The following is a 19,899-nucleotide window of genomic DNA, read 5'->3' on the forward strand; positions in this document are numbered from 1 at the left end:
GGACACTGTAACCTTTGAAATTGATCATTTTGAGACGTTTTCTGTTTAAAACAGATAATTCCTTCAAACGTCATATTTCCTGACTGATCCTCCTTTATGCTATATTGTTTCGTGGTTTATCAGAGTCATATTTAAAACAACTCATATGTAAGCCAGTTTTGAATTTTTCTTTGGAACTAGGGTTCAGTAAAGCCCAATATTTTTTATAAATAGTATTAATTAGTTTTCCAATTTGCAAAAACAAAACTTTGAGATTTGAAAGTGATTTGTTTACGAATTAAGTCGCGAATATTAGGAATTCGCACAGATCTTGAGCTACAGTCAAATTTCAAAATAATGGAGAACCCTGTTTAGATATCTGATTACTATCACTAATAACACAAGAAAACTATCAATTGTCGCTTGGGAAACTAATCAAATAATTAATGGAAATTAGTCTTGATCATCGCTTGGACTTGTATGATAATGGTATGCGTCTGAATGAGCAAGACCACGAGAAAAGCTTTTAATAGAATGAAATTCGATCAAAGACAATACCATTTTAAAATTTATCAGTTTCTCAAATAAATGTTGGTTGCATAAAATATTAATTGGAATCGCAAAAATGTATCACCTATCATTAAATATGCATTTGAGGTAAAGGATATAAAACATAACTGTGTAACGTACGGTTTTATGCGATAAGTAAATTTTAATGTTCTAAAAAGAGGGGATCTCTCGTTTTGTCGTTTTGTTGATAGTAATTGATAAGAAGCTTTGTATATTACATATGAAAAACAATATATAACTTTAAAAACGTAATTCATTGAAGTAAATATATTTAAATTTGTATCTCGTAATTTTCAAGGGGAAAGAACATTCTGATGTATAATTTTTTTAATGTATAGTTAACCTTTAATTTAGATAATTTCTCTCACCTCAATCCCTTACATCAGAACTTAGAATTAAATGTACAGAGCAGCCCGGTCCTCCAGGCTGCAAAAACATGATCTTTTTCTACTTGAGTGTTCCAAATCCATTTCTCGGATTCCATTATACCATGTTGATATTAATGTATGCTCCAATTTCCACTTTAGGTAGGTAGATGGCTTCCGGATTCAGAAAAGCACAAGAGTTTTGGGATGAACAAGCTGATTTTGAGGCTTTGAAGAGTATGTATTTTTTATCAATCGGTTATATACATATAAACAATGCTTTTCATATTACCTTAAGAGAGCATCTAGAAAAACAGACACAAATACCATGAATTGATTACATGTTATAGCCTTCAATCTTTGGAAAGGTATATTGAGACAGAGGTGTGTTTTCTAATGTACACATATTTAAAACCAAGGAACTTCATATTTATGTTGATCGGTTACATTTGAATTAATTTTGTTTATATTTGTAACCTTATTTTTAAATTATTAACATTTTCGCAAGAAGTTTGGTAAATAAGAGGCGTTTTCTTAATCCAATCAAGATCACGAAGTTCGCCATCAACATGGAAGAGGGCCATGCAGTATATTTATATTAGATACATCTTCAAGTCTTGGAGAAGAAGGTTTTCAACAAATGAAAGAAACATTCAGCACAATTATTGATGGTATGGATATTGTTAACTCTATATCAACTAATATGTTACTATTATGTTTTAAATTATGATCTGCTGATTAAAACATTCAAGGGACGACTTTTTCCTTCTTTGAGACAACGAAATTCCATAAAAAAGAACAAACACGGGTTTTAAAAAATATCAAATAGTCTGTTTATTGTATACAACGATTTCTACATAGTCAGAAATAAGAAAAACAGATTGATAAAATAATGAATCCACGCTTTGACTGGTTCGTTTATATCTGGAATCTCGAAGTTGATTTTTGAATCTCAAAGATGCCGTCAGGGCTTTCATATATATCATTTGCATGTTAGTCCTACTTAATTTTTTTTAGATTGAAATTGTTTTAAAATAATAATACGTTTTGTTTTTAAAAATTGGAAAATAAAAAATCATGTTTGAATATTGATAATTTGATTGCTTAATGTAATAACTTAAAAAGATTTTTTTAGAATGTGCAAACCATCCGGACATCGATGAAAATGTAGCTGTTATATTATGTGGAAAACAAACAAGATTTCATCGCTATTATTCAAATCAATACATGGATATAAAACATTGCCTAAGTATCTTATAATCATTGTCCAACAGGATATTAAAATAATTATAATCAATTCTATATATGAAATCTTTATTCTCTCTTAACGCTCGTAATTTAAAATCTAACATGTTTACTTTAAGAAACACAAATATAATACTTTGTGTAATACAATTGACTATCTAGCTTATACTCAAAACCAATACTTTGAATAACATTTCCATTCTTTGTATAGATGACGTTGAATTTGGAGGACCAACACCACTAACAGCAGCGTTCATCTTGGCCACAGCGTGCTTATCCCGAGAGGTAGGTAAGTTGATATTGTTATTGTTTTTTTTATTGAGTATCATTTCATTCAACTATTCCCAAAATATTGTTTTGAATATTTTTAAGCAAATACGTTGATTCTTCGCAAGCAAGGGTTATCTATTGCCTTGGATTCAGATCAAAAACCCTGCAAAAATTATCACTGTGACTAAATAAACAAAACGTTGCCTTTATGTGCAGGTGGTTGTTAAATATGGTAATTAATATCGAAAGGTGTTATTATTCCTTTCTTAAATAAATTAAATCTGCAACATGATTATGTAGCATAAAGTGTCAAATCTCAGTATTATTTATCACACATAAAGAATGACTCTAAAAGACGCTTGGTAACACATTGCATCATATTCGTGTTAAGTTTTATATCTAAACTTTTGTACCATTCCCTAATAGGACATACCAAGAGAATAGGAGACTTTCATGTTCATCCAAGAATAATTCTTATTTCGGACGGTAGACCAACTGATTTAAGGGCTACTGGTGAAGTTCAAGATTCATCGGCATATGAAACCGAAGAGGTAGTCTTTATAATTTCTAAAACGAGGTATAGTATTGACAAACAAGTTGAAAAACAAGAATATCAACAATCTCGTTTAAAGTCATCATTTTGCAAGTTCTATGGTCGAAACAAAGACCTTGTCAGCTAATACGATTTATCATTAAGGCAAATGCTGACTGAATTTTTCATACTGATTGATAGGCTATCATTTACAAACTGAGTTGGCCACAGATTTTTCTGTTTTTTTCCCCGATCGTATCAAGGAGCACACGGAGGTTGTGAGCGGTGGGCAGGGGATACTCATCCCTTCATGACACCTGATCCCACCTCTGATGCTTTGGAGGTCCATGTTTGCTCTGATCCAATTTTGTATTATGTTTTGTAATCTATATCCAAATCACCAGATCATGTGTCAAGCTGAACTAAAGTTGTAGGGAAAGGAACATGAACACTTGCACAAAGTAGAATATTTTTACAGACGTTCAATATCTAGGCATTAAACAGGGGGTATTTTGTCAGTAAATATAAGAATCTTTTTTTATTATATATAATACTAGTTGTCCCCCGCTTGAAAAGTGGGGGATATTAATTTGGGTTTGTCCATCCGTCCGTCCGTCCGTCTTTCTGTCTGTCTGTAACGCTTTCATTTCCACACGATGTCTCGAGAACCCATTTGAGCTTTTGCAATGAAATTTAGCATAGCAACTCCCTATGGATTAGAGAAGAACCCTATTGATTTTGAGGTCAAAAGGTCAAAGGTCAAGGTCATAAATAAGCAAATTCTGTCTGTTATAACACTTTCGTTTCCACGCGATACCTCAAGAACCATTTGAGCTATTGCAATGAAATTTTACATAACAACTCCCTGTGGCCTAATAAAGACCCCTATTGATTTTGAGGTCAAAAGGTCAAAGTTCAAAGATCGTAAATTTATACATTCTGTCTGTGTGTAACACAATCATACACAATCATTTCCGGGCGATATTTCAAAAAGATTTTGAGCTTATGCAGTGTAATTTTATACCAAAACTCCCTAGGACCTCTCTCACCCCTCTCAAAGTGCCGCGCCCCGTTTGTTTTATTAGTATTTATAGTATTACATGTCGCTATTTTCAGCACAGGGGCATGAGGAGAGTTACTGCGTATAAAACAGGTTCTCGGCGGACTTTATGTTCTTATTACATCTATTTGAACTGTTTAATAAAGGCTAAATAAATCAAACACCATGGATAGTGTAAAATTCTGACAATACTGAACATGACTATATACATGTATGTGACTTCACTTCTGCATATACTTGACTCCATTTATAGCGATTCCGTGGTCTAGTGGTATGTTTCTCGCTTCCAATGTGAGAGGTCCCGAGTTTAAGTCTCAGACGGACCACTTTTTTTTATTTTAGAAATACTTTTTTTCTAAATAATAGTATTCAGCACGCGAAATCAAAAATTTACGAGGTCTGGCTTGTACAAACTCATAAAATCATCATTACAGTGTGATAAATATTCCATATATAAAGAATCTTCTATACACATAATAAAGAATAAGCAATTAAATCTTGATATCCATAATGGTATATTTTATTTGCTTCCGTATACATGCATGTATACATTTAATAATTCTACAAATTCAGTGAGGGGGATCCGACTCCCCCCCCCCCCCTCCCCCCGAACTGCGCATGTTTTACTTTTACCTTAAGCGGAGACACAACTTCTCTGAATTAGCTTGTTTTCTTATATCTTCAATTGTCATTCGGTTAACTTTTTCAGGATAAGACTAAGATGCTTGATTATACGAGAAGTATTGGAAGCGTACATCCTATCTTTTGCATCCCTGTGGGGAGTAACCCTGATCTGGTACTTGTCCTTTATTTATATATATGATTATTTATGTTTATGTAAGCTTATATATTTTCATGTTCCGTAAATACCTTAAAAATTTTATAAGACGTAAAATAAGTTTAAGCGATTTAAGTTAATGTTTTTCTATTTATTTATAGGTAACTCTAGACTTCATGTCTGCTCAGTCCAGGGGAGGAAAGATTGTATATCCCGAGGAAGCAAGGCAGTTCGCCAAGTATTCTGAAAATATGGTAAGTTAAATAGCCAAAATAAATTTTCTTTGAATTGATTTTATTTTCTAAAACGTGTACAAATATATGTATTTATCTGAATCCAAATTTGGTCTAGAAAACTGCTTCTATGTTATCGTTTACAATGAAAAATGATGGGTTTGACCGCGAGATGATTCTGACATTGCTGGCTTGCAAATTCCCTGAAAGAGACTTTTCAGAACTTGATCAGGTAAAATGTTTATTAAAAGATTTATCATTCTTGTACAAAAATAACTAAAAATAAGAATTATTGTTAACTTTCAAACTTGACTATCAGTCATGTTTCAGCTCATTTGAGCTGAAAGCAAGTGAGCTTTTCTGATCATCATTGTTTTAGCTCATCTGACCTGAAAATTTGAGTTTTCTGATCACCTCTTGTCCATCGTCCGTCCGTATGTCCATCTGTAAAGTTTCCACATTTTTAACTTCTTTAGAACCACTGGACCAATTTAAACCAAACTTGGTACAAAGTATTGTTAGAAGAAGGGAAGTGTAAATTATTAAAATGAAAGTCCAAGATCCCAAGAAGGGAAAACAGTCAAGTAATAACAAATACTAGGATGGAGTTACCAAAAAATCCTCTACTCATGAACCACAGGGCCTGAAAAATATGTGGAAGCATCCTAGAGTTATATAAATTATAAATTCCAACAATAGCTTTTACAAGGGGGAGCGTCTGCTAGAGAAAAGCATGTAAGCGTTGTAGTACACGGGCCTCTTGTTTTAATTTCACCAAATACATCTTAAATCCCTTAAAATGGCTTAAATATAAATACATTTTAGAAAGATATAGTTGAAATATGTTCAAAGAAGTCACTATACAAATCATGGGATGAAATATACACAGAACTTGATGATGAAATGAATTACATATTCCAAGAAAGAGATCCAGGAATGCTTCCTTTGGGAAGCAGAGTCAAGCGTGGACGTGATTGGGAATGGAATAATCAGGATAACAATGGGCCAGGAACGGTTATTGGACATTCAGAAAAAAGTAAATCTCATTAATATTATATATAATTATTTAATTGTAGTTTCACATAAGCACATTTAAACGAATCTACAGTTTGGAATACATACTGTAAATGTGGTAAATCATCAGGTTTTATAAAATTATTACAGTGTATATCTTTTTAAATAAAGAGAGTTGAAAAAAGACTGTATTTAGCTTTAAATAAAAATCATTTTCAGTTTATAAAAGGTTTAAAAATTAGTTTGTTATATCAAAAATTTCATAAACAATACCATTAACAGAATTAATAGGCTATAGACATGGACTCACTTGTATTATACCATTTACACGTAAAATGTACGTGTAGAAAATCATTATTAGCAAAACTGATGAAAGCACCTTTAATATGTCTTAGATTTCTGCTTCCTGTAAATCTTAATTTGCTTATATTTTTAACCACTCTTTCAACTATTTGTTACTTACCCTTATAGTTTGGGCATTCTCAAAAAATGCATCTTCCTGGTCATCCATTTTATAAATGTCAAACTCAATCTTGCTTATGATTATAATTTCCATTCCAAAAGGTCTTCCATTCTGACAATAACCAATACAGCCTCTTCTAAAAGATGACTGATGTTCTGTTTCAGTTGGCTTGTTATATGTAGAATGGGACACTGGCTCGAGACACCCATACAGATACGGACCTATAATAGATAAATATGATGTAACTGTATGTAACGAACCGAGAATTTTGAACAAAGAAAGTATTGCTGTTGGTTCTCTCGTCAAAAAAGGTAACAATGATAAAATGATCGATTTCTGATAAAGAATATGTAATACACAATATCTACTATATGCAACTAGGATAAGACTAAAAATATCAACCAACACCAACAGTAGTACCAGAACTTCTCTGGACTAGTCTAGCTGAAATAAAAACCGTGTGTATTAAATACATTTTAAGGCACTGATCAGTCTTAACATAGGTGATTGTTCAGAAATAACATTATTATAAAAATGTGAATTTTATCTAGGCTCAGACTGGGATTGGAGAGACCAAGAAAAGAGTAACGGGAGTATAGGAACAGTTTACAGACGTAAACACAACGGAATCGTCCTTGTGAGTTCATGAGATTATTAATATTTTACTCTCTTCATTAAAGATGTATTTTTAATATCATTATTTTGAATTTATCCAAATTATTATTATTGTCAAATGTTTGCAATTTTTAAATTCATTAATTGTACTGAACATATATATGAACTCGAATTTTCAAAAACACGGGTTTGCTGCAATTTTTTTTTTTTGGTCAAATTCGGATCCATCCAATTCACCTGAAAAATGATAGAAGTCTGACAAAGTAGTTTCAATCAATTTTACTCAGTTTTCACCGAGAGACAGACATATCAATTATGTTCTCTTAAAGGTGCGATGGCAAAACGGGCAAACAACAGAAAGCAGATTTGGATATCATGGGAAATTTGATCTACGGGTCTGGTAAATATCTGTTCCTACCACATTGCATATTATTCTATCATGTCCAGTTATATTCAGCGATAAAGGCCCATTGTATCAACTGACGTCACTAATTTTTACTAACAGCTTCAAAAGTTATACTTTTTTAAAAGTTTTTTTGGGAAATATATCTATAACAAGATGTGTTTGTGAAACACTATGCGCCCGGCGGTAACAAAATTTTTAAAAAGGTATTTTTAGCATATATGTCACAGTCAAGGTCACAATGCCATTGACCTTGATGTCATTTGAAAGATTTTGATTAAAAACGTATGGATATCAAATATGAAGTCTTTGTCTATTATGTTTCAAAAGTTATGGCAGAGGTACGAAAAATATTTTAGCATACAGGTCACAGTCAAGGTCACAAGGTCATAGACCTTGGTGTCATTTGAAAAAATCAATTAGTGGAGTACGCATACTAAATATGCAGTCTTTATCTTCTATGGTTCGAAAATTATGGCATATGTAAGAAAAAACTATTTTAGCATACAGGTCACAGTCAAGGTCACAAGGTCATTAACCGTGGTGTCATTTGAAAGAGCTTAATTAGTGGAGTATGCAAACTAAATATGAAGTATCTATCTTTCATGGTTCAAAAGTTATGAGGCTAAAGTTTGCGGATAAAAAGCTATTTTTAGCATATAGGTCACAGTCAAGGTCACAAGGCCATTGACCTTGGTGTCATTTGAAAGAGCTTTATTAGTGAAGTATGCAAACCAAACATGAAGTCTCTACCTTTCATGGTTCAAAAGTTATGGCTAAGGTTAAAGTTTGCTAAAAACAAACAAACAGACAGACAGGACAAAAACAATATACGCCCCGGATCTATCAATCCGGGCGCATAAAAATATTTATTTATTACGTTACAACTTTTCCAACTCAGTAAAAATATAACTTTAGAAGCTATTTAACTTATCCATCATAAATTGTGTTCTTCTTTATTATGTTCTTCAAATGTATAAAATCATAATTATTAAGTACCAGTATTTAAACAGCGATCCATTCTCAGCGGAATCTGTTGAGTATCTCCAAGAACAAATCAGAAAGGCAGAACTTAGTGAGTCTTCTGTGGAACAATCTGAAAGTTCTCCTTCAAATGGTGCGCTTCTAAAGAATTCTTACCTGACATTGTACTTTTGTTTAAGTTAAACCGACATAATATTCTTTTGAAAAAATATGATTGAAATTTCTTTTCGTTTCACATAGCAGCCTGTGCATCTGGAAATATTACTGATATTAAATCCAGCAAGATTTACAAAAATTCCAATGCTGGACTTTCTCTCTTGACAATGCCTAAAGGGAAATATTTCAAAAACGACAAATGTGAAGACAAATCAACGGATGTAGAAGCTAACGGGATGTTAAATTCATTAACTTTCCCTGCATCAGATCAGTGGCTTTGGAAAGACAAACAAGGCCAGTGGAACCCGTATCCAATAAACATTAACGACAAAATAAACAGATGTTATGTACGAAATCCTAATTCTACTGTTATTGTAACAATCGAAAAAAACACGTAAGTTAAAAGTCCGTTGTTAACAAAACAAAAAGAATAAGAAAAATGGATTGCGACTTAAATTAGAATCTTTCTAAACAAAATGAAAAAATGATTTATTTTAGATACAGAGTAGTCATGACCAAAGGTATACAGATAAACTTGACGACAAGAGAGGAGTCAGAAGTGAAAATAGTTAAAAACTAATACATGTGTAAATTTAAAAAGTGATTGGTTTGTGCACGTGTTTGTCGTTTGTATTGTTATGTTCTGAATGCATGTTTAATTTTAAATGATTGGATGCAAAGTTTTATCACTATTGCAAAAATGTAGAAATTAAAAGTTGGTAAGCTTTCTTTCATAATTTTATACAAATATATTGTTGAATCATATTTTTTCCATCAATGCATAACTTTGCATTGATTTTCTGATTATAAAAGATCTGTGTCGGTAAAATTTTTATTCTGTCGCACGCATTAAATTTGAATCGTTACTGTGTCGGAGAAAATTTTACTGTGCAGGGAACAAGACAGAAAATTCGTCTAGCCATCATATTTAAAATTAATATAGATATCATATATGAGTAATAAATACTTCTGAAAGTGATTTTATCTGTATACTCAATTTTTTATGAAAAATTTCAAATTATAATAAAAAAAAAAAAGTATGCTGGGGAAACGGCCAATATTTAGAAATTAATTTATTGAAATCTTTCTACGGTATATTTAAGAAGTGGTGTATATTGAATATGAATTTTTAAACAAAATTTTGGTAAACATTTAAGAAGATTAAGAATCTAAAACTTTTAAACATCAGAAGTATCAAACATACTTTTTTACGACTTTGCCTTATACAGGTATTGTTTACTCTTTCTAGGCACTTGATCCCACCTTTATATCCTGAAATCAATTACCCATGTATTTGGTCTGTTTCAGATTCGTTAATCAGTCAGTGTTTTACATGTATATCTCTAATTTTACATTATATCAATTTTTCATGTATTTTCTTTCATTTGAAACGTTGACCGTGTTCAATTAACAGAATTAACGAGCAAAAAAGAATATTAATAAATAAAAACTGTATTTCAGTGTGAAAAATACTTACAAAACTACTTATGCTTTTCAAACTCATGCATTCGTTTAATTTATGTTGGAAACTGTACATTTGACATTTACTAAATATGTCACGGTCTTTTAGAAAAAAAAATCTTCAGACCTTTGTGATTGCCACAAAACGTCTATTCTATTATTATAAAATGAACCATTTTCAAGAAATGATTCATGTTATCACAAAACATGATCTTTGACTTTCACCGTCATCAACTCTTCGAAGAATTTGAATCAGATTCGATCAAGGTATGGAAAAAATGTACTCTTTTTATGAATTTTACATATTAAGAACTTTATTCGGTAATAACCAATATTTGCTCCCCAAATTAAACTATGACGGAGAATTATTTAATTATGGTCTTAAACAGGGGGATATATGCTGACTTCAAAGCACTGAATAATTTCATAAGCAATGACGTCATCTGTTTGAAATGACGTCACGAAAATGAGGTAAATTTTAAATTTCCATGATTTCTACAATATATCTATATATATATATATATATATATATATATACATATATATATATATATTACGTCGATATTTCGAGTAAAAGTCACCGAGCGCGGGTCTGATCAGGCTCAATATTTTGATATAATGTGTAGAATGATAATATCAATGAAATATATAAATATTGTCCTGAGCAACCTTGCGCTCTATAAATTTTGAAGCTAAAATGGTTGAAATTTTGCCCATTTTGTCCTCTTTCTAAAAATTATATAAAATCAGGCTAGTTTGTTACGTTATAAGAACAAAAATTGTCAATAAACTACTTTGAAACTATAATATGTTCTGTCTATTCATATTTCTCATACAATTTATAGAATTCAGCACATTTCAAGAATTTTTCAAAATTTGAGGGGGCAAAGATATGCAAAATACCGCATACAGTTCTTTGTTTTAACTTTGACTCAATGCATGCAAAATTGGTCCTTGGTTACTAAACACACTGTTAGTCTGCGATATATTGCATTGGAAAATATTTTACGGACATCGAGATATAGGACTGCGGACGGACAGACAGACTGGTACCTTTAGAGTACGCTGAAAATCAGGGCCGAATATTGTTTGGGATTTACGCTAAAACGTCCGTGATCATTCCGTTCTGTGCTTTTTATAATACAGGAATTTAATCAAGTCTGATTTATAAGATGTAAAGTTGTTTGGACGTTGGTAATAACTTTTACAACATGTAGACAAGTGCGATTGAGGTAGTTTAAAGGGATATAGACACAGTTTCAGCTTAAAATATTCAAATTTATTTTTGATTTTGATGTTTGCAAATATTTATTTTTAATGATTTTCAAACGTTTGAATTTCAGTTGTCGAGATACAAGACATATTTAGAGCTCCGAATCCTAGTTATGTAAATAAGGCCCTTGCATTATTTTTGTTTAAATTATAGGTTAAATACGTATACATGTACTAATATTTGTTTGTTCAAAGCAGATTTTTCAATAAAGAACTTAATAATTCTCAATACCCTTCGACAGTTTCTAGAAATAAAATTTAATTTTTGCCAATTTTTTGCTGATCATTTGAATTGCCTTAATTAGGAACTGTAAACATTAAAATTGGTTTTAAAAACATCAGTTGAAACTGTGTCCATGTCAATTTAACAAAAAGGATTTTCATGGGATGTTTTGGGTTCTTTTTTTTCAGAAACAAAATCATCTTTGTTGCTATTGTGTTTGTGTTCTTTTAAAATAAAACTTTTAAAAAGGTTTTTACTTAGTAATAGAAGAGGACTATCAATGTATCGACTTATTTATGTAACTCTTGCACACCAACCATAGCATATTTTTTTCCTGAGAAGAAAATATCACTACCATCAAGCATCCAATATCCTGCATATATAATTAATCAAAACAAGGAAAGAGGAACAAGGAAATTATATATATATTTAGTAAACAGTACAAGGACTATGTAAATTCTCTCAGGGTGAGATTTTGAATTTTATCTTTTTCAAAAGGATTTTACATTATTACTTTGACGATTGTTCGCATTATTATAATCTTGCAGTGAATTTGCTTATTATCATGGCTTTTTTTTCAATTTAAACTTTTTGTGTTGAATTATTCAGTAAATGAATAATATATCGTTGTTTGAAAAAAGAAATTAGATGTAAATTTTAGCTCACCTCAACGAAGTTGGGGGAGCTTATGTAATACCCTCGGCGTCGGCGTCCCGGGTTAAGGTTAAGTTTTTTGGAGGAGTTTTCTTTTTAAGTACTTATATGTCCTATATTGATTAGACATGTATGGAAGATGTTTCTAGTGTGTTTCATTGTACCAGTCAAAGTTTCAGATGCATTTTCAGCAAAGTAATGACCAGGTTAATGTTTTTGGAGCATGCGCAGGTTAACATTTTTGGTGCAGTTTTTGGTGTAGGTCTCATTTCCGAGTAACTATAAGCCCTATGTTGACCAAACTTGCATGGATGATACATCTAAGGATGCACACTACCAGACTTGCTTCGGATGCTGAATTTGATCTACATTTTCTGCATGAGTGAACATGTTAATGCTTTCGGTGCAGGTCTCATTTCTATGTAACTATGAGCACTATAGTGACCAAACTTGCATGGATGATACATCTTAGGATGCATACTACTAGACTTGCTTCGGATGCTGAATTTGACCTACAGTTTCGGATGAGTGAACAGGTCAAAGTTTTTGGTGCAGGATTCATTTCCAAGTAATTTTGAGCTCTTAAATAACCAAACTTCCATGGATTAAACATCTAAGGGTACATTCTACCAGGCTGGCTTCGGATGATGAATCTGACCTATATTTTCTGGATTAGTCAAAAGGTTAGTTTTTTATACAGGTTTCATTTTCAAGTAACTTTGAGATCTATGTTAAGCAAACTTGTATGGATGATACATCTTAGGATGCACACTAATGGACTTGCTTCAGATGCTGAATTCGACATACATTTTCCAGATAAAAGACCTGGCTTGTAAAAGTTATGGGTGCAGGTCTAGTACCAAGAAACTATAAGGCTTATATAAACAAACTTGCACAAATGATGCATCAAGGGATAAAAACTCTCAAACTTGCTTCAGATGCTGGATTTTAATAATATGTTTTCATGATGATGAACTAGTTTGAAGTTTTTATATAGGTCTTTTCCATACTATCAAATCAAAATTGCATAAATTTTGCATTTTTGGATGTACACTTTTTGTTGGTTAATTGTGTGACTTTGCCTTACTTAAAGACAACATTCGTTGAGGTGAGCTCTATAATCTCTGATTAATTATGTTTGTGGTATGTTTTAGTTTGTCAGGCATCCACTGGCAATAAAGCCATTATAACATTGTATGTTTGCTTTAACTCGCAACTAAAAATATTTGGGATAATAATGATATGGGATTTAAAGATGTATTCATTATCAATATAAAACTAAAATACATTTAAGAAATGATCAGCAGTAATAAAGATAAAACATTCTTATGTTTCTACTGTAATACGGTGTAGATGGCCCTTGAGTTTAAAAGAGCGCAGGAATTTTGGCAGGAACAAGCCCATTTCGAAGCTCAGAAAAGTAAGTAAAATATAAACATCGATCCTGCTCATTATTAGGGTTCATCTAAGATTATAAGCGTCATGCAGCAGATTCGTGTATGTATTGGGACGTTGTATTGTGGGTAACTCGTACATACAAAAGATCCAATTAATAAATATGTTGAGAAAATTATAGTTCATTGGGATGTAAACTCGTCGATGGATAGGAGTAAGCAACGAAGTCCACAAAAATTGATTCCACACGAACATTGATTATTTCAGGGTATTGATTAATTTTAACATATTTCTAGATATTGAATTGATTCATCAACATGGAAAAGGCCCAAGCAGTATTTTTATTTTGGACACGTCGTCAAGTCTTGAGAAGGAGGGGTTTGAACAACTAAAAGAAGTATTTTGTACAATTATTGATGGTAAGTACTTTTAATTTATACTTTTTCTAGTGTTTATGGAAAAGTTTACATTGATTTAGAAACACTCGAAAGAGATGCATGACATAAGATGACACAAATATGAAGGTGACCTATATATATCAAACTAAATTATCTGGATATGTTTAACACATCTCTTACAAAGCGATTTATCTTTTAACAAAGCACTAAAAACAGTTTTTTATAATTTAGGGAGCTTTTTTAATTTATTGCAAAAAATTCTTGTTCACCCTTTGGCTCTCAGAGAAACATGGGAAAGTGTTAATATCGTGTAATTTAATTTATTTTAGAGTATGCAAACCATCCTGATATTGACGAAAATGTAGCAGTTATAATCTGTGGAAGAAACACCAAATTCCAACGTTATTATTCAAATCAGTATTCCGATATTAAGCATTGCTTAGGTAAAGGACATTACTTTGATCCATATGATCAGTATACATTTTAAAAATAAATACCCCAGGATATAATCAGTGTATGCCTTTTACTAGTTTTTTGTTATTTGCTTGTCTTAAATTTTACTCCTGAATGAAACCTTAAAAGGTTAGAATATAAAGTAGAGTGATAATCCTATATTTTTACTACAACATTGAAACATTTATAGAGACCACTCATTTTTTACATTTTTGAGTTTTTATAGATGACGTTGAATATGGGGGACCAAGCCCGCTAACCGCGGCATTTTTTCTGTCTACAGGATGCATATTATATGTAAATCAAAATGGTGATTTTTTTTTATTTTCAACTTTATTTATTAAACTTGTTTATCATGACTTTACTTGTTATGCAACGACTGGATTATTTATCTCGGGGTTAACACAAAATTCTAACAATTTCACTTATATCATCATAAACCGGGTTTATAGTTGAAGATGTATGCATGTATAAAAAGACAGTTTAGTAGCTTTGTTTATAAGATATTTCTTTATTTTAATGATCCGATAACTTTAACTGTAAAAGAACCTTACGTTGTAAAACTTTTATATATAACTTTAATATAATAGCTATAACGTTCAATTCTATCGACAGGGTATACACGAAGGTTCGGAGATTTTCACATTCGTCCGAAAATCATCCTCATTTCGGATGGAAAACCCACAGATTTTACGACCATCAATAATATTGATATTGATGATTCTCCAGTCTTTGAAACTGAAGATGTATGAAAACGAAAGAAAGTTCTCTAAGATATCAAAATCTGTTATTTTAAACTTTTTTTTTTGGTGTAAATTGTAGTTATCATATGAACGTATCTATATGAAAGAATATTTCTCAAATGGAAAATAAAGCAACAAGCAATCAATCAATCATCATAAATACCAGTAATTATTTGATAGGTTTCTTTTGTTTACACGTTTATTAATCATATATATTAATGGTTAGGACAAAAACCACTTGCTGCAGTATACAAAAAATGTTGGAAAATTTCATCCTATCTTCTGCATCCCTGTTGGGCGAAACCCCGACTTGGTACTCTGCATTTAATTTTTGAAATTGATATTTTTTCTTCTTTCGATAAAAAAAATATTTTAATCTTACACTGTCAGGTTTTCAAAAATCTATATAATTATTCAACAGATATTACTGGAATTCTTGAGTGCCCAATCGAGGGGAGGAAAGATTGTTTTTCCCCACGAGGCCAGACAGTTTGCAAAATATACAGTAAATATGGTAAATACCTAGAATAAACTTTACGGAGAAATCATGCAAAAATAACTCTTAGCTGCACTTTACAATACTTACAGGAATTTATCTTAGAATTCTAAATTGATGTCAGTTTATTTATGTCTAAAAATGTAAAATATATCTGTTTTTCAAAGAGAACTGCCTCCATGTTATCGTATACGATGAGGAATGATGGGAATGACCGCGACATGATTCTGACGTCATTGGCTTGTAAATTTCCTGATAAAGAATTCTCAGAAAGAGATCAGGTATTGAAAGAAAAATAAAGCTTTATACAACACTCTAAATTCAATTAAAGAAAATATTGAATATGATTTCTTTTAACACATTTAAGAGTGAAAATAGAATTTTTTGTGAGCCATGTATTATAGTTTCACATTTACATTCTTAAGGTTTTATAGATTTTATTATTATTTTTTAGGAGGATATATTTGAAATTTGCTCCAAGAAACCATTATATAATTCGGAAGATGCTCTGAGGGAAGAAGTTATCGATGAAATGGATGATGAACATCAGGAAAGAGACCCCCCGAATGCCTCCTTTGGGGTCAAGAGTCAAACGTGGGAGGGACTGGAAATGGAATTATCAAGATAGCAATGGTCCTGGTACAGTTATAGGGCATTTAAAGGATGGTTAGAGTACTTTTTCTTTGATATCATTGAGTCATTTTAGTACAAAAAATGATAAATTTGATTAAGTTTTAAATATTTTATTACAAAAAAAACCCAACATTCATTGTTGTAAAGAATGACACGTTAAAAACTAAGTTTCTTATGTAACGTTACAGTTTAAGAAAATTTTGTTGCTACATAAAAAATTGTACACGTACGATACGATAGGATACACGAACGATAGTACACAATAGTATTGTAAAAAATTACGATGCGGGCACCGTATCTTGTTATTTATGTAACTCATAGATACCATGTGTATTAATATTTACCATGTGTATGAATATCTTTTTGCAAAAAAATATTTTATCCTTGTATTTAATCGTGTTGGGGTTTTTTTTAATTAGATTTTTTTTATCTGAATCCTCTACCGTTTTCATTTCAAAGTATTGTATTTAATGCTGCCGATTTATTTCTAGGTTTTCATAGCATTTCGATCCTCCTTTAGATCCTCAAAATGTGCCCATAAGCATCTTAACTATTTTTCTTTGTATGTTGCTCACTTTTAATTGATTATCAATGTGTTATTGATTGTCGATTTATTCAAAGTCTCTTTTTCTTTAGAAAATGCAATCTCAAAAAAATACATTTTCCTTTTTTTTTAGTTGGATGGTTAAACGTAGAGTGGGATACTGGTTTAATATATGGCTACAGATATGGATCTACCCGAGATGAAAGGGATAAATACGACGTTCAAGTTTGTAATGAACCTAGGATTTTAGAAAATGAAATAATTGCAACGGGTTGTCTGGTCAAAAGAGGTAGAAACCCCCCTAGTTTTGACATTGTAATGTTCAGAGCACAAATATACAACGATATTGCAGATGTTAATATTAATCTATATATATAGGCCCTGACTGGAACTGGGAGGACCAGGACGGGGGTAATGGCAGTATTGGATCCGTTTACAAAGTTAAACGAAATGGAACCGTCCATGTACGTGAACCAAATTGTAAATGTCTCTAAATAATTGTATATTTTCATCAGACATTGACCTTATGAATAATGGAATGTGTAATAGAATAATCATTGTTAGGCTTAATAATACCTAGAAGGTTTTTAAAATACGTGTTACCTGCATGCACAGTCGTTAAATAAAGACAAACAGTAGACACACCATTCTTTCTGTGTACTCAATACTCCGAAAGCAACACTGATGCAATAAAGAGCGGTGAGTTTTAATATTTTGTTTTACAGATCCGATGGCAAAATGGCCAAACAACAGAAAATAGGTTTGGATACCATGGCAAATATGATCTACACATATGGTTATTATCGTTTTCAATACCTGTTGATGAATATTTACTTGATTTTTTCATAAAATCCTTATTATTATATTACAAAGCTGATAAGTTTTCGTTCAAGATGTATTAAAATCGCACTCTTACACTAAATAGACTTGTGGTGTAGGAGGATCGAGAATACCATATTTTTAAAAGTGTTACTAATGCGTTAATCCATTCCATGTTCAACTTTGGGTTCCACGGGATCAAAAAATTCTTGTTGTTTAATTTGTTAAGATGGAGGATATATAATAAAATTAACAATTTAAAGAGAATTTTTCATTCATTATTCACAATTGATTATGTTCATTACACATTTCCCTATATCCTTCACAACTAATGGATTTCCTAAATTCCATGTATTTGTACAGCGATCCATTTTCAACGGAATCAATTGAGTATCTCCAAGATCAAATCAGGAAGGCAGCTCTTAATTACCCAGTAAATGATGCATCTGTGGACCTTTCTGAAAGTTCACCTTTTGAAGGTACGCTGCTCCGAGGCCTTTTTTGAAATACATCTGCTTTTTACAGATCAAGGAACAGAAAGTGATCCTTGAAGAAGAGATTAATTATTCGTTTTATTTTTTTTTCTGTTCAGTGCCTGAATCTGGAAATTGTCTTAAATATGAGGCTAGAAAAGGTCAGGAAAAACTTACAGCTAGTGTGCCTCTTCTGAAAATTGCTAAGGGAAAGTATTTCAAAAACGACAAAGTTGAGGACGAATCATCAGATATAGAGATTGATGGGTTATCAAATTCAACGGTTTTCACGGCCGTAGATCAGTGGTTGTGGAAAGATGAACAAGGCCATTGGAATCCATATCCAAGAAAAATGAACGATAAAATTAACAAATGTCACAAACGAAATCCTAATTCCACTGTCATTGTTACAATTAAGGAGAACACGTAGGTATTAAGTATGTTAAGCTTTGAAATATAATTCCACGAATAATAAGAATGGTTACGTAAAAAATACATTGAAAAAATTATTAAAATTGGTGCATGAGATATTTTGATGCTGTTTTGACTTATTGAGTATATGGAAATATGTTTTGTTTTAGGTATAGAGTAGTAATGAACAAAGGTTTACAAATAAACTTGACAACAAGAGAAGTGCTTGATGTGAAAAGTGTGAAAAATACCAAATGATCATGACAAAAAGTATTTTCATAATCTGAAAAGTTTTAAGTCATAACTAATTATGCGTAGAATTTTAAGATAACAATGTATGACTAGCTCAATATATTCATCGTTGAAATGGTAGGTCCTATCTGAAGGAGAATTAAACAGAAGTTCATGCAGTAATTGTTTGCCTTTCATTTCTGTTTCCAAACTAGATCATGTAGATAGTTGTTGTGTATTTGGATTTAAGGTACAGATCTAGAAATAATGTGAGCTTACTAGTGAACAGTTGTCTGCATTTTTATCACCAAATTAAATGACCCATTGAAAAAGGTGGAATGAATATCTATACTTTTAATCACCTAATGCGTTGAAATATGGAGGAAGAAGAATGAGTGAAGTGATTGCCTGTTTAAACTTTTAAATAAAATATGGGAAAATGATAGGATACCAGCAGAATGGAATATAGGGTTACCGTTACTAGTTAAACTGCCAAAAAACTGCTGTGAAAACTGAAGAGGCATTACACTGCTGCCAGTAGCTAGCAAGATCCTATGTAGAGTAACACTGAACAGGATGAGAGATGGTTTGAGTAAAGTTCTACGGGATGAACAGACATACATTAGATCCAACAGAAGCTGTACTGACCTAATTGCATTTTGAGAATGGGAACCATCTCTTGAATGGCAATCATCTCTGTATATTAATTTTATCTATTTTGAGATTTTGCGGATGACCTTGTCCTCCAGATCAAGAAACGGGGATGGTAATGGATAAGTCATACACGGTGAAAGCCCTAAAACAGATACATCAGAGAAGCATTGGACTGGAATCCACAAGGTCAAAGAAAACATGGGAAACCTTTACACATTTAATTGGAAGATAACAAGTTTAAAAGAACTTTAAAAGATTGAAAAGACTTGGAATGAACCTTAAAGAATAACCAGAAACAGAGTAGAGCGGAAAAGTGACTGTAGTAGCCCTGTGCTCCACAGGAACGAAGAGGACTAAGTAAAGTTAGCATTA

The 19,899-nt window shown here is 31.8% G+C and overlaps 1 protein-coding gene and 1 pseudogene across 1 annotated transcript; both read left to right on the forward strand.

Moving 5' to 3' along the window:
* The first annotated feature begins 1,084 nt into the window (after positions 1 to 1,084).
* Positions 1,085 to 9,432, forward strand: LOC134229370 (uncharacterized). Its single transcript, XM_062711115.1, has 15 exons — positions 1,085 to 1,151; positions 1,463 to 1,585; positions 2,050 to 2,163; positions 2,371 to 2,448; positions 2,856 to 2,980; positions 4,731 to 4,817; positions 4,961 to 5,053; positions 5,151 to 5,264; positions 5,858 to 6,068; positions 6,674 to 6,820; positions 7,061 to 7,146; positions 7,454 to 7,524; positions 8,541 to 8,644; positions 8,752 to 9,061; positions 9,166 to 9,432. Exons 1-15 carry the CDS (start codon positions 1,085 to 1,087, stop codon positions 9,245 to 9,247), a joined length of 1,812 nt encoding a protein of 603 aa, XP_062567099.1. The 3' UTR covers positions 9,248 to 9,432.
* Positions 9,433 to 12,055: 2,623 nt separating this feature from the next.
* Positions 12,056 to 19,154, forward strand: LOC134229369 (uncharacterized; annotated as a pseudogene).
* The last annotated feature ends 745 nt before the right edge of the window (positions 19,155 to 19,899 follow it).

This window comes from Saccostrea cucullata, unplaced genomic scaffold, assembly GCF_032062105.1.
Source record: "Saccostrea cucullata isolate Sc308-1 unplaced genomic scaffold, CSIRO_AGI_Scuc_v1 ctg4973, whole genome shotgun sequence".
NCBI lineage: Eukaryota > Metazoa > Mollusca > Bivalvia > Ostreida > Ostreidae > Saccostrea > Saccostrea cuccullata.

Bases quoted from the DNA above. Each gene is read 5' to 3' on its own strand.
- LOC134229370 (XM_062711115.1), top strand. From the start codon at position 1,085: ATGGCTTCCGGATTCAGAAAAGCACAAGAGTTTTGGGATGAACAAGCT. The intron at 1,152-1,462 runs GTATGTATTTTT...AATCCAATCAAG, and splicing joins TGATTTTGAGGCTTTGAAGA to ATCACGAAGTTCGCCATCAA. The intron at 1,586-2,049 runs GTATGGATATTG...AGATTTTTTTAG, and splicing joins ATTCAGCACAATTATTGATG to AATGTGCAAACCATCCGGAC.